Source organism: Petaurus breviceps, unplaced genomic scaffold, assembly GCF_028583685.1.
Source record: "Petaurus breviceps papuanus isolate PSGF00001 unplaced genomic scaffold, PetGlider_PUasm1.0 173, whole genome shotgun sequence".
Lineage (NCBI taxonomy): Eukaryota > Metazoa > Chordata > Mammalia > Diprotodontia > Petauridae > Petaurus > Petaurus breviceps.
Window position 1 is genome coordinate 33171517 of NW_027185759.1, and position 16287 is coordinate 33187803.

A 16287-nucleotide genomic window follows, 5' to 3' on the forward strand; every position below is an offset into this window, starting at 1 on the left:
TTAGCTAGGGGCAGGGAAGATCTTTAAAATTTACATTCGCATTACATGGGGTGGCACTGAATTTCTAGTGTCGGAAGCTTTGAAGAATGTGGCTCATCTAAAGGACTTGGGGAAGGATGCTGATGTACATTTGGGCTTTTTTATTTCTTAAGCTGTAGATAATTTCACTTCTCTCCAGTTAGTATCATGGCCATATATGGGATAATTGGAGTAAAGGACTACGCCCTGCCATCAACTCCCACCCAGGGCTTCTAGCCTTCTCCTAGCCTCCATTTTCTCGTCAGTAAAATGAAGGTTAATTACATTATCTACTTCAATGGGTAATTGGGAGAATGGCAATTTGTAAATAATCATAGAATTCATATAGCACTGTAAGGTTCACAAAACACTCTACAATTTCTTCATCTGTAAAATGCATATAATAATAGCACCTACATCCCGGAGTAGATGTAAGGATCAATTGAGATAATATATGTAAAGCATTTAGCTGGGTGCCTGCATATAGTAGGTACTATTAAAATGTCAGCTATTTATTATATTATTGTCATTATTATTATAAATATAGCACTAGGGGCGGCCAGGTGGCACAGTGAGTAAAAGTGCCAGCCCCGGCATCGGGAGACCCGAGATCGGTTCCGGCCTCAGATACTTGGCACCCACACAAAATAACTGGCTGTGTAACCTTGAGCAAGTTACTTAACCCCAATTGCTTTTTAAAATAAATAAATAAACAAATATAGTGCTGGACTTTTTGTGGTAGCAAAGAATTGGAAATTGAGGGATTGCATGTCAGTTGGGAAATAGCTGACAAGTTAAGGTATATGATGTGAGGGAGTTTATTCTATAAAAAATAATAAAGAGGGTGGTTTCAGAAAAATCTGGAAAGATTTCTATGAACTGAAGCAAAGTGAAGTGAGCAGAACCAGGACAACACTGTACATAATAACAGCAGTATTGTAACTATGGCCATCTGTGGGATACTTAGTTACTCTGGTCAAGACAATAATCCAAGACCATTCCAAAGGACCCATGAAAAAAAATTGCTGTCCACCTCCAGAGAGAGAACTAATGAACTCTGCAAATTGAAGCATACTTTTTAAGCTTCCTTTATTTTTCTTGTTCTTTTTGTGTATATTTTCTTTTGCAACATGGCTAATATGGAGATATATTTTTCATGACTTCAAAAGGATAACTGATATCAAATTTCTTGCCTTATCAAGGTTGAGGAAGATCAGGATGGAAGGAGAGAATTTGTAATTCAAAATTTTTAAGAATGAATAAATTTTTTACATGTAATTGAAAAACATTTAACAAAATAAATTTTGTGCGTGTGTATGCAGACACACATACACAAACATACACGCATATATCCCCCACCTCACCCCCAAAAAGAGCACTAAAAAGAACCTCAGAGGTCATATAGTCCAATGCCCTCGTTTTATACATGAAGAAACCATAGCCTAGTAAGATTGGTTTTCCCAAGGAGTAACCATCAAGAATGGGGTTTGAATTCAGGTGTTTGGGTTTTTAGAGTCAGGCTTTTTCCAGTGATAATTATTTGATATTTAATAGCTACAATGCCAACTCTTTTCTTTATTTTAATTTCCAGGCTAGCAATCAGGCAGGAGCAGGGCCCTACAGTGACCTCGTATCCTGTCGGACACCAGCATCGGCTCCAGATGCTGTCTCCACCCTCTACGTTCTGGAGGAAGAGACCCTTGGTGCCTACCCAACATCACCTTCCGTGTGCCTTGTATTGAACTGGGAAGAGCCGTGCAATAATGGATCGGAGATCATTGCTTACAACATTGATCTGGGAGAGAATAGCATCACAGTGACCGATGCCACAAGCTATGTTATTAGGAACCTCCTTCCAGAAACCTCTTATCGGTGAGTAGACACTTAAGTCAGAAGCACCTGGAAATCAGGTTTTTCTGAGATACCAGCACTTAACAGTACAGGTTCTGAAGTCAAGTATGGTGAATATTAAGTGTCAGCAAGTTAGCGGCCACATGGCAGAGAAGGTAGGCATCTGGCTTCACAGTCAGAAAGACCTGGGTTCGAGTGCGTCTCTAGTCACTCACTGACTCTCTGACCCCCATCGGCCTCTTTTTGCTCTTCATCCCCTTAAAAATTGAAGCCTCCCCCCTAAAGAACTTTTGCTTATAAGTTGATATTTTCCGCATAAGCAAGGAGAGCATCTTAGCATTATCATAAAAAATATAATAATAATTTTGACCTCAGGGACCTCCAGGTGACACTTTGAGAGCCAGTACTCTGGATAACTTGCTCTGTGTTTCAAAGAAAGTGCTAACCTGTCTTGGGAGATGGATTTCCCTCACCTGGGATTCCCTATACCCAGTGAGATCATAGGACCAGGTAGCTGTTCTTTTTAAACCAGGAATGCTGAGCTAGATTTTAATTGAGCATTTGCTGAAAGATTGCATTGTGGCAAATCTGCATTAGAGAAGGCTTTTCTTCACAGGGAGTTCCTGCATCTTTTCCTGTATCTTATATTTCAATCAAAGAGTGGGCTGGCCATGTGTCCTTACTGATGAGTCAATAGCTAATTGTCTATTCTTATTTAAGAGTAACCTGCACAGAGCTACAAGGGGGTTGGGTTCCTCATCCCGACCTTCTGCCAGTCCACAAAATCTGCTTCACTATTGTTCGAGGGGCACAATTGCAGTGATTATGACCACATACAAATTTAGTATTTCAAAAAGATAAAGAGGTAATTTTGGTCAAAGGAACTTCTTAACTGTTCCCTTCTGTCCCCTAGAATTGGTAAAAATATAAATGAATAGGTCATGATGTTCTGGGGAAAATAAGTGGTGGGCAGGGGTGTGTTTTAGGCAAAGGGTTCACATAAAGAGCTTGTGGGAGGTGGCTGTTTGCCTTTTAATCTTCAGCAGCTCCATACTGTTCTCACACTGAGTTCATTCTCCCCCTGCATTGCCATGAACAGAATTAGCCTCTTTCGCATCACCCCTAATGGAAGGAAGGGTGGGTGGTTTGTTTTTTTAAACTGGGGGAGATCAGTCAGATCCTATGGGGGTGCTTTTCCCAAGTGATTTATGACTATTATTAAAACAATTTTCCCCACAATTGGTACCCTCAGCCATTGCCAGTGGCCTTTTGCTGGGTGTATAAAATCAGCTGGAGACTACCCGGGATGCCAATTTAAAATGTGGTTATTTTTCATTTTGGAGCTGAATTTAAAATAACCAAGGCTGTTTCCTGGTTCTGGAGGGAAAGACCATGAGTCTGGTCTTGTAAGAAACACACTACAGATCACGCTAAAGGTTCCAGCAGTAGCTGGCAGGCCCTTTCCCCAATTAGACAGAGCTTCTCGAGGGCAGGGGCTTTCTTTGTATCCACAGCACAAAACACAGTAGGTGCTTAATAAATGCTAATCAACTGACTTACATTAGAAAATTACTGTTAACTCTAATACAGGTTAGGTGAAATTATAACACGTTCTTAGCACCAACAGGCATTGGGGAGTGGATGAAGAATCACTATAGGATTGGAACCCAGATCTTCCCAGCATTGAGGCCAACTCTCTTTTCCACTGTACCACATTCTTCTCATATATGTTTGTGTATATGTTCATATATTTATAACAAACTAGGTTGCATCGCACCTGTTCGTAAGTGATTTTTAACTGTCCTCTTGTTCCATGCTTTCTCTTCTGGAATAAAAAAAAATCAATTTTTAAAATTCTTCCCCACAAGCACAGGATTTGTTATTAGGTACTGATGTGCTAAATAAATGCCTAATGGAGGGATAGATGGGTTGGATGGATGGATGGATAGAAAGGTGGATGCATAGATAGGTCTCAGTAGGTGATGGATAGAGAGATAGATAGAGAAAAGGGTGGATGGAAGGGTGACTAGAAAGATGAATGGGTGGATGAGTAGATTGAGAGACAGATGGAAAAGGGAATTTGATCATTGATAAATCAAATTTTTTGTCCTCCTGTGTGGAGTAGCAGAAATTTTCTTTTGCAGAGTTATTGTACATGTTTTGAAGAACAGTCTAGAGGTTTCTAATCGTCTGACAAAGAAAAGCTTTGGGCACCTCAAGGTAGAGGAGCAGAGATTTTACTTTTGTTGATTGGCTCTTCAATCAGATGTTTCAGAGAGCATCTCACCTAAGATGATTGATTTCCACAATACCCTCATTCAGTTAGGAGTTAAGAGTGGATTATGGAATCCTTAGAGAGAAACAAATAACAGACATTTTTTTCCCCTGTCTTTATACTGGCCATTTGGGAAATTACTTGAAGTCAGGTTGCTTCTCCCAGATAGAAAGCACCATTCTTTGTCCTGAGCACTAAAAATCTGATTAAATGCAAGTTTTACTGTTTTTAAGCTATAAACATGATCATAATTCAAAGACTTCAACTAAAATAAAGCAATATCTTGTTTGGGCCTTTGTAGTAGTAACTGATTAGGAAAATATACTTTTATATTTTATTTTATTAATTTTTTTTGGAGGGCATTTGGGGTTGAGACTTGCCCAAGGTCATTTTATATCTTGTTTAACAAAGCAGTTCAGTTTAATTAAACAAGAATATATTAAGCACTTAATACAAGTTGGTACATGGGACAAGAGTGTTGGATCTAGAGTTGGGAAGACCTGTGTTCAAATCTTTTTTTTTAATGTTTTTATTGATGTCTTCTGCTTTTTACATCACCCCAATATCCCTTCCCTCTCCTAGAGGACCATCCCCTTTTGACAAACAGTATTCTTTAAAGAAGAAAAAAAATCAGAACAAGTTACCAATACATTGGAGAAATCCAAAAACATGCATAATGTGTCTCACCTCCATGAAAGAGGAGGATAGGGTATGTCCTCTCATTTCTCTTTGTTTTGTTTTTTTGGGGGGGTTTAGAAGGCATTTGGGGTTAAGTGACTTGCCCAAGGTCGCACAACTAGTTTGTGTGTGTGTGTGTGTTATGTGTCTGATTTGAACTCAGGTCCTCCTGACTCCAGGGCCAGTGCTCTATTCACTGCGCCACCTCGTCACCCCCTCTCATCTCTCTTGATTGGAGCCCTCTTTGATCTTGATGAATTTGTTACACCTTGTGTTGATTTTTCGGTGGGTCGTGGATTTCCTTCCATTGACATTGCTGAGGTGACTATAAATGTCCTCTTTTCTCTGCTGACTTCCCTACACATTAGTTCATGTAGATTGTCTCATATTCATCGTTTCTTACAGCACTGTCATAGTCCATTCCATTCACATACCAGAATTTGTTTAACCATTCGCATCAGCTTTGTTTACAATTCTTAGCTATCACAAAAGGTGCTTCTATAAAGATTTTGGCATATATGGGGATGTTTTCTTCTTATTGATGGAGTCCTTAGATTATAAGTCTAATAATGGAGTTTCTAATTTAAAGGGTTTGGACATTTGAATCACTTTATCCACATAATTCCAAATTGCTTTCCCCAAATGGTCGTTCTGCTTCACAGCTCCACCAACGATGTATTAGTGTGCCTATCTTCTCACAGCACCCCCAGCACTGACCGTGGCCATTTTTTGTCATCTTTGATGCTCTGCAGGGATACACTTTAAAATCTCGGGGTTATTTTGACTTACAGTTTCTCTTATTATTAGTGAATTGGAACCTTTTTTTAATGTGGCTACAAATACTTTGCAGTTCTGCTTTTGAGAACCCTTTGTTCCTATCCTTTCATTTATCAATTGGGGAATGGCTTTCAAAGTTCAGATCTGTCCTCTGAAACTTACTCAAGCTACATGACCTTGGGCCAGTCACTTAACCTCAATTTCCTCAGCTGTAAAATAGGAATAATAATAGCAACACCCTGCTCTTGGGGTTATTGTGAGGATCAAATGAGATAATATTTTCCAAAGCTTAAAGTGCTTTATCATGATTATTGTTACATTTTGTGTTTCGTTATCTTCCATGGCTATTGTCCATGCAGGATGGGCTGCTCATGGGGCGCTTTCCCACCTGCAGTGTCTTCACCTTAAACCGGCACAATGACTTTCCTCTTCTTTTTTTTTTCCTCTTGGGGGGGGGGGGGCAGTAGGGCAGTTGGGGTTAAGTGACTTGCCCAAGGTCACACAGCTAGATGACTTTCCTCTTCTAAGGAAAGTGACTGAGGCCAATTTTTTGCCCAGTGGAGCTAAGTGACTCATCAGTTGTTTTTTGCTGGAATCAGTTATGCTTATGACATCATACAAACAGTCAATAATGTTTTCAAGGAATATGGTAAGACTACTTCACAAACAAGCCACTTCCTCCTCCAGGGGATTGTATGTTAAAGTAACTTTCCTTTAATAATAATTAAATAAGAGCCAACAAGTGGGTTTTGATAGGACATTAGGGCCCAGAGCCATTTCAGGGATATGATACCAGCTGTTCTGATGGTCACATTTCACAGAAAGTGAGCAAGGCAAAGCTCCGACCATTTAGTCTGTCTTGCCTGATGCTGAAGGCCTTGTAAAGGATAATTTTCACTAACGCTGTGGCTTGTTGAATGCAGCTCAGGCTATCATGTCCCCGGCAGACCACTGGCCCCGCTGAAGAATGTTCAGGCATATCTTGATTGCCAACATTAACCTGTAGTGAGGGATCAGTGACACGGGTCAGCCAAATCAGAGGATAATCCAAAAACATTTCTCCTTGGCTTTGGATCTTGTATTTGAATCTGAATGAATGTAATTTGGGAGTTTACATTTTGAAAAAAGACAGATCTGATCCCCTGGAAGCAAATTAAATCTTTTTTTTTTTTAAATAGGAAGGAGCTTTTAAAAAAAAAATGTTTCAAAATCATCTTTTTTTCTGGCTTTATTGTCTTGGTAAGGGTATGTGTTTTTATGAGTTTGACCCACAATAAATAAATATTAAAAAGAATCAACCCAGATTGTATTCTTAGGTAACCCTTCTAGGGTGCTGGGCCGGGAAACCATCATTTGGCAGACTAACAGAAGCCAACAGCTCTGGCATAAAAGTGCCATCTTTCTTGTGGATCTGGCAAGTAGAGCATGACCGGCACAGAGTAGGTGTCTAATAAAGCCTAGCTGACTGACTGACCATGGAACAGGGTGGGGTGGGGGTCAGGAATATGACCCAGTGTTTTGGTACAAGAATAGAGAACACTGAGATTCCTTCCTTTGCAGACTTGAGGCTGTGATTCAGAGTGAAGACAAACACAATGATGCTGGAGATGCTGACAAAGGTCTGATTAAAGGTGCCAGGAAAGAGCAGGTTTTGCTTTGAGCTCATGCCTTATCTACTAAGATAGTTGAATCACTCTGTCGTTCAGTCTTTTTCAGTGGTGTCCCCCTCTTCGTGACCCCAGTTGGGTTTTCTTGGCAAAGACACACACTCGAGTGGTTTGCCATTCCTTCTACAGCTCATTTTACAGATGTGGAAACTGAGGCAAACAGGGTGAAGTGACTTGCCCAGAGTCACACAGCTAGTAAGGGTCTGCGGTCAAATTTGAACTCAGGAAGATGACTCTTCCTGACTCCAGGCCCGGCACTTTATCCCCTGCACACCTGACTGCCCTTGAATTGATTGAGTCTTATGCCCTTCAAAATGGGGAAATGATACACAGGATTGTGAATCTAGAAAATAATCGTAGATTTGAGTATGTGGTTAACCAAGAGACCATATTAGACTGCAAGGGAAAAACCTGCTAATAGTTACAAAAGGAATAGCATTAAATCACAAGTTTATTTGAGCATCTTTATGGTTACATTTGTTCTATCCTGTTTCCTTATTTGTGGGAACCCCACATACCTCTCTAAAACTATGAATTTGTTTTGCTTTTTAAAAAATGTGTTATTCTAACTATGTTTCAGTCTAACTGATTTCCTTTGTAAATACCAGGTGTTTATTTTTTGCATTAAAAAACATTCTTCAATGAGGTCCATAGGCTTCTAAGAACCCCTAGCCTATAGAAAAACTATTATAACAAAGCAATCTATAATAGTATATGTAATATATAATCATTATAACAAAGTAATATATAATATTTAAGAAAAAGATTGACCAATCACAATACAAACCATAACAAATATCTAATTATTATAGCAAAGCAATCCATAATAGTACATACAATATATATAATTATTATAGCAAAGCAGCATATAATAGTATATATAATAATCATTATAGGAAAGCAATCTAATAGTATGTGTAATACATAATTATTATAGCAAAACAACATATAATAGCATATATAATATATTATCATTATATCTAAGTAATCTTTAATAGGTGTGATATATACTTATTATAGCAAAACAGCATATAATGTGTAAGAGCAAGATTGAGCAATAGTTACAAAAGGAATAGCATTAAATCACAAGTTTATTTGAGCATCTTTATGGTTACATTTGTTCTAAAAAAAAGCAATTCAAAAGCAATCCAAACCATAACAAATATAATTATTATAACAAAGTGATCCATAATGATAAATAAAATAATGGTCTCTCCTTCGGTTATTTGTGTATTTCTCAAGCCTGTGTCTTTGTATCTGAGAACTCTCCCCAGTTATTATACCCATTGGCTATTATCTCCACAAGTATAGACTCTACCCTGTGGCCAGACCAAAAAAAAGGAAGACTAGGCCACGGGAACAGAGGACAGACAGACAGACAGACATCTCTCTGCATACCTGCGCCTCCCCAGCAGAATGCTGGCACAGTCACTGTGTTCCCGGGTGTTCAGAGAGGACACCAGATGCAGTTCATACTGTATTTGAATCTTGACTAGCATGAGGCCCTTGGGAATGGTGTTTTGCATTGTACTTTATCATATATAGCTTGTTTAGAGATTTATATATTCTAGTCCATGGGATTGATATTAATTTTAAATTCAGCAGAATGTAAGCTTCTTGAGGGCAGGACTGATTCCTTTTTTTAAAAAAATCTGTGTATCTCCATTGTCTGGCACTAATGCTTTAGACACAGTAGATGTTTGAGCACTACACAGGCTGTCCCAAAAATCTTAGTGCAGTTTTAAGCTTTAATCACTTGAAACTGAAGCAAGACTTTTGGGATACCCCATATGAAAATGATAATGAGGGCTAACATGAATTGTAGCACTTTAAGGTTTACAATATACTTTGCACATATTATCTGATGTTATTCCCATTTTACAGATGAGGGAACTGAAGGTAGATAGAGGCTAAGTGAGTTGCCCAGGGTCGCACAGCTGTCACCTGCCCCATGATTAGAACCCAGGTCCTGTAAACTCCCAAGTTTAGCACTGTATCCCTGTCAGACTGCCTCTCTTGCTACTATGTAAATTAATGTCGATGACCATAATGACAGCTAACATTTAAATAGGTATTACGAACATTTTTCTCGTTCGATGTTCACAACGGTCCTGTTCAGTCTCCCCTTCTCCAAGTCTGTTGTTATTTCTGCCTGTAGCTCTGAGCCCTTTTTCTTTTTTCTGAAAGGGAAGCTCACAAAGCACTTTGGACATTGGTAAAAAAAAAAAAAAATGCTAGATAATGGAAGGTAAAAAGCATTTAATTTGGCAAGAAAGGCTGAGCATTCCCTGTTGATGCCCTGGCCTCAAGGTCACCTGCCACCATGGCTCTTTCCTAGGTAGCCCAGCTCAGATGGACACATCCTCTCCCTCCATGCATGAGGTTTGCAGAGAATGGCCTGAACGGCTGGTTTCTCATGTTCCAAATCTCTTTATAAATCAAGATGACCGGTTTCCACCAGAAGGAGAAAGAGCTCTTAACCTTAGTGTATTTTCTCCTTTCCCAGGAGAAAACATAAGTACATCCCGTACCCTGTCCACATGAGGTGGCCCATATCCAGTCATTTGGTAATTTTTAAAGACAAGAGAGGTTTTGGGGGACTTGGTTAAGCTTGGTTTGGATTTTCTGTTTTTCCTGTAACTCATCACCTTCTCATCTATTTGTGCCTGTGTCTTGAGGATGAAATCAAATTTGTTTTTTTTTCCTGATTTGAAAATTAGGTCAACTGCTCCCTGCCTCACAGGCTTATGAGGGAAAATGCTTTTTAAGCCTGAAATGCTAGATGAGTGCATGGGGTACAGTGGGAGTTTAAATCATGACTGCCTCTTGCTACCTGTGTAGTCCTATCCCCTCTCCGGGCCTCAGGATCCTCCTAGAAAGTGAAAGCGTTGGATGAGGTGGCCTCCAGGATCTCTGCCTGCTGGTATCTTGTGACCCCAGGTCCAGCAGTCTGTCCACCATGGCTAGATTGGGGCCCCACTCTAGAGGGCCACCACCATAACTGTCTTCAAGGAACTTCCTTGACTATCAGACATCTTAGTGATTGATGCACCTTGCCAGTCCAAATGAAGAACATTCCATCCATTCTCTAAACTACCCGGGTATTATAATAACATCACCAGAAATGTTTTGGTTAAAGGAAAACCGTTTAGAGCTTTAAGAGTGCCTTAGCTACCTCGCCTGATTATATTTAATGTGTTTTTATTTCTCCCCTCCAGGATCAGAATTCAGGCTGTCAATGAAATTGGGGCTGGACCATTTAGTCACTCCATTAAGGCCAAAACGAGGCCATTACCACCCTCCCCTCCCCGGTTAGAGTGCGCGGCAGCAGGGCCGCAGAGCCTGAAGCTAAAATGGGGAGATAGCAACTCCAAGGCCCACGCAACCGATGATATGGTGTACACGCTCCAGCTAGAAGACAGAAACAAGAGGTAAGTGTCAGCACGGGCTGCCAGCTGTGGTCTGGACAGCTGTGACCTGGCTGGGTCCATTCTCCAGAGAATGAGTGGGATGAGAGGATCTTTTTAAAATGCCCATTTATTTGAGGGCCAGCTGTTTTTCTCTATAATGTTTCATCTGTAATCTGTGTGTTAATATACACACATTACCTCATACAATGGTTAAGCATCTATACACATATTATATGCATATCTATAGATACAGTTATACACGTGTGTACATAGACATGCACTTAAAATTTTAACACCAAAAGAAAAATGTATTGGGTGGCTGCTTCCTAAAAGGCACTGTCTTCAGTGTCGAGAAGGACTCAGTTTGGACGAGACCTGGTCCCTGCCCCCACTATTAACAATAGAGTTATAGAAATGAACAGTTTTTAAAGGCTTCGGAACTCCAGATTGGCACCCAGACCATCCATGATTCCAGAGAACAGATGATAACAATACCCACCTACCTTCTGACTGAGGGTGCGTGATCCGACACACATTTTTGGATGTGGAGTTTAATGTTAAATTGACCACTTTCCCTCCCTCTAATGACTCTCACCACTAACTGAAAATGGGTCTGTTTCTTTGAGATTTCTCCAAAAAGAAAAATTCCCAATTGAAATCCAGTAGGCATAAAGCTTGGAGAGAAAGGGGAAACATTGGGAGTGAGCTGTTACACTTGTCAATATTCATTCATCCCAAGGGGTTGGGAGAGTGTATGGATCGAAAACTGCTTTAGGGGACTCCCAAGTGGAACCTGCCCTCTCAAGACCATGAGCTTGCACATGAGCCAAAAGAAAAAGAAAAATTCCTCATTGCGTGCCCCATTTAGGAAATACTCGGAGCTATTTAAAAATAAAATGCCCGGTTTTTGCTTAGCTTTGTTCTTATAGATCTTTTTATTTTTTTTAAACCTAACTTCATTTCCTCTGATCACGACTGGCCAAACTGGGTTAAAAGCCCAGCCCCAAAACAAACCTCGATGGTGATAGAATGTTTTGTTACTAAGACACCAAACAAGAGACTGGGAGAGGACAGGAAGGGACAAAAATCAAGGATGCTCAGTACTTTGTAAAGACCCTGCTCTCTTCCCCAAGGTTCTGCCTGCTGAAGAACCAAAAAAACAAAAGCAAAAAAACCCACTTACTTTAGAGGGATTTGTTTCATTTCTCATTTCTGAGACTCTACAGTATTTCAGTCTGAACCATCCTTATGGACCACAGTTAAATAAACCGATATATTTGTCCCATGATGGCAAACTGTGGTCCCACCACACCATGAGATGAGTTAGGGTCCTTTAACAAGAGAAGAGAGAGGTCTATTTAAAGATTAATCCTGCTGCAGGAAGGAGAGACCTGAAACCTAATAGAAAATCACTGTTAGTTGATCAATAAGCATTTATTAAGTACCTGCTGTGTAGGTACTTAATACCATGCACTGCCAGGCATTAGGAATACACAAATAAAAATTAAATAGTCTGGTCTCAAAGAGGTTATATTCTGTCTATCTGTCTGACTGTGGGTGACTTCTGCTACTGGAGAGGGATGAGGGTAAAGAGAAATGGGGACAGAGAAACACAAACCCACTAAATAGAAAACAGAACTGAAATTCTTTTCCGGGTTCTGGGTTCGAGTGTGGCCATGGAGATGTGGCCCAGGGCTGCCACTACAGGTGATTAGCTCAGACAATGACCTCCCCTTCTCTTCCTCTTCATTCCCACCACCCTAGAGGGCAGGTCTAGATCAACAAAAATCTGTCCCAGAACAACACTGTTACGATCTCATTTTGGTCCAGAGAAAAACCTCAGCCTGTGTATGTTTTCCCATGTCCATATGCATGCATGTATGCACACGCATTATCCTAATGACTAAAGAAGGCTAGGAACAGTTAACAGATAGTTGTTGTATTTTTCCCATGCTTCTCATATTTAGTTTTTCCATGTCTAAGACAAGTCTTAATCCTTGCCCAGACGACCTCCAAGAAGCCTTGCTTCAGGAACTTGGACATGACCTAAGAATAGACCTAAATATCAGGTTTGACCCCAAGGGCAGCAACTGAGACCCTATGATAGAAGTCCTTATTAAAACTTTACCCTCCTAGATTTTCCTGAGCCATTTGAAATTCTGCCCTCTTTTATGGCTGTTGCCTAAGAAAACATAAAAGAATCTCACGGTCAAGACATGCTCTCTGCAAATAAAAACCAAGACTGTCTCCCTCTTAAGTCAATTACTTAGCAAAATTTTAAAGGAAATTTAAAAAAAAAAAACATTAGGGATGACATTTTTTACAATGTTATAAGCCGAGATCTAAATTCATCTTTTTAAAAATTACATTTGTAGATAATCTCAGAATGTTATTAAAGTGGTGGGAATGTATAACATAGTAAATTCTCATTCTATATATAGAATAATATTGTTCCATTGCTTTTGCTGTGATGAGAACTTAGCCAGACTAGTTAATTGACAAATGACCTTTCATAGTGTCCTAAAATTGAAAGAACAAGCAGTCTTACCAGCTTGGAATTAGAAACCCATCAAATGCCAGTCTTTTACTTTAAATATTTGCTAGTTTACAAAAGGGAATAATAATTTGAGTAAATTAAATAATAATGTATTCATGTGGACCCTCTTATGGCCTTTTACCTCCACTTCCCTGCCCTGCCCTTGCCTTCTCCCTACAAAAATGGGGAAAGAGGCACTCATGTCCATTTCAAAGGCACCCAGTGTCAGTGCTCAGTCCCTTGACGAAGGCAAAAACCAATTGTCCTCAGAATTCTGAAATTCCTAATGAGTGGGATCTCCCTGTTTGGTGGAGTCTGAACCCACTGGAGAAGGAAATGGCAAACCACTCCAGCATCTTTGCCAAGAAAGCCCCACAGAGTCACAAAGAGTTGGATATGACTGAAAAATCCACTGGGGTCCAAAGAAGGAACTTCTGAGCATAGCCCAGAGCAGCTGCCAGAGCACCCCTTGCCCCACAAGATCTCATTAAGTCCTCTCAGCTCCTCATGGGAAGCAAAGGCAAATGTTGAAAATTAGGCCATGAGAGTGTTGTTTTCTGGTGATGAGACCAGGATAGCAGTTCTCCTGCAACGGGGAGTGAGGGGATGAAAAGATTGTCCTCAGACAGAAGGGCTGGACCACCCTTCCTAGTCACCAAGAGAAGGAAGGCATCAGACCTCAGAAATGGGGCGTACCTTTAATCCTGGTCCACAAACATGAGACCATTGTTATCCAATTAAATTGTATCTAAAGCGCTTAGCATGTGTATTATTAGTACTGTCATACAGTCACCACTCTCCATACATGAGCTGGACCACCATTCAGAAATGGCTCGATCACCACTATCCACCTCTGGAGGGGAGGGAGGGAAATGAATCAGAAGTACAGGGACCAAGGCACATGTGAGACTGAAGGCCACCATGAAAGGACAGCCAGCCTAAGCCTTGGTAGCTGTAGATGGCTTGGGATTTCTTTTATTTTTTAAATAAATTCTCATCTATCCATATCTGACTGAGACAGACCCAAGAATAGGGTGTTCCTTCTTTAACGATGTGGTCTGTCATTTAATTAAGAATGCCATTTGAAGGCGGGTTTTCTTTAGGACAATACAGCATTCTCTTTCACTGGCTTTAGCTAATTAGGTGGTATCTTCTTTCCCTTATAATTAGACAGCTCTGCTCTTCAGAGCTGCAGTAGAAAATGTCTTCAAAGGATGGGAGGAGGGAGGCAGGATGTTCCTTTTTGAAAACAAAGCTGGTATACCCCTGGATGAGCCCAGCAGTTTTGAGGGACCATAATTCCTCATTCCTCCTTCTTCATTCCTCACAGCATGTAATTGCCCTTTTGGTCAGTGACCCTAAAGGCTTTCAGGAATTAGTGTCATGCCAACAACATCAGTCACTCTCTTGGGTTTTGTTTGGGTTGTTTTTAGAGCGCAGGTGCCTTCCAGGCATCACGCATCTAGAAAACTGTCAGAAAAATACTTTAGAAGGCACGTAGGACAGAGATAGTGAAGAGAAAGGGCTGACGTTCCTCTTGGCTTCCTGAAAGACTTGAGTTCAAATCCTTCCTCTGATATTTATTACGCATGTAACCATTGGCAAGACATTGAGCTTTCTGGGCCTCAGTATACCCATCTGCAAAAGGGTGGTAATAATAGCTCATTTATAAGATTGTTGGTGGGGCTTGAATGAAATAATGTATGGAAAGTGCTAGACAACTTTGAACTTGACCTTGATTTTTGACACAACTTTAGAACATATCATTAAAGGCACAGTTAATAAACATCCATGAAAGGAAGCTGTGGTCATAGGGCTGCAGTCAGGGTGGCTTCAGCAATTACAGACTATGCCACACTATAACCTTAATTTCATAAGTGTAGCGGGGGGAAGAATTGGGGATTTTTAGTGACTCAAGTATGGGCCAGCCATAAACTATAGCATCCAAGAACATTTGTGCCATCTGGGGCTACAGACATAGAGGCAGAAAGTGCTGGACTAGGAAGATGGTGGTGGTAATGGTGATGATGGTGATAGCTGACATTTATGTAATGCTTACTGTATGCCAAGCACTCTACATTGTTTTGTCTGACCCTTAGCACAATGCTGAGTGCTTTACAGATGAGAAAACTGAGGCAACATGTTATGTGACTTGTCCAGCGTCACACAGCCAGAAAGTATCTGAGATCTAAGTGCTTTATAGATGAGGAAACTGATCTCAGATACTTTCTGGCTGTGTGACCCTGGACAAGTCACTTAACACGTTGCCTCAGTTTCCTCATCTCTGCCTCTCTCATTCTCTCTCTCTCTCTCTTCCCCTTACCCTCCTCCCTGCTTCTCCCCTCTCTCCCTCTCCATGAAGAAAAACATTGACAGCCGTGTCCTGAAAACACAAAGCTTAGCCATGACCCAGAATCTGCATCTATCTAGTCAATGTTAAATTTGGCAAGAGGGAGATTTATTGAATTATCCTTAGCAGATATGGCAGCATAAGGTCCAAACGACTTTAATTCCTGAGTGTACAATAAGAACCTATAGTAAAAAATGAGATAAATATTTTCATAATTCAGTGTCACCCTGAGGCTGGGGTCAGAAGGCTCATCATCTCCGCTCAAACATCTGTAAATGGAGGGCACTCTCCCGCCTGTCTGGAGGGAGGGTGTGTTTACCTCCTTGCGCTGAAATGTTTGCCCACAGTAACAGAATTTGAGTTGTTGCTGATTCTGGACTGACCTTGATGAGCCGATGTTCCCTGATAATTGCATCTAACGCAGGGGCCGGAGTGGCTTTAGTTCCAAGAACGCATTTAGAGTTAATCTGTGCTGTTCAGGCTGAGTCAGACAGACCACAATGGAAAAAAAAAAACTCGCCGTCAAATTTGGGGTGATTTCAGGAGGGAATCAACAGAGGGAGCTGATACACGTTTGTTTTCCACTAGGTTCAAGCCAAGCCTTCTGATATTTTCCCTGAATCAACCAAGTTATCTGGAGGGAAAAGACAGAGAGAAAGGGGAGGGCGAGAGAATGGGGTGTGTGTGTGTGTGTGTGTGTGTGTGTGTGTGTGTGTGTGTGTGTG

The 16287-nt window shown here is 40.7% G+C and overlaps 1 protein-coding gene across 4 annotated transcripts in view; it reads left to right on the forward strand.

Moving 5' to 3' along the window:
• The window catches only part of FNDC3B (fibronectin type III domain containing 3B), a 388473-nt gene that overhangs the window by 339820 nt on the left and 32366 nt on the right, over window positions 1-16287 (forward strand). For all 4 annotated transcript variants that reach the window (XM_069083590.1, XM_069083591.1, XM_069083593.1 and 1 more), the window contains 2 exons: window positions 1610-1890; window positions 10485-10697. In XM_069083590.1, the coding sequence (XP_068939691.1) occupies window positions 1610-1890; window positions 10485-10697 (494 nt within the window). The remainder of the gene's footprint in view (window positions 1-1609; window positions 1891-10484; window positions 10698-16287) is intronic.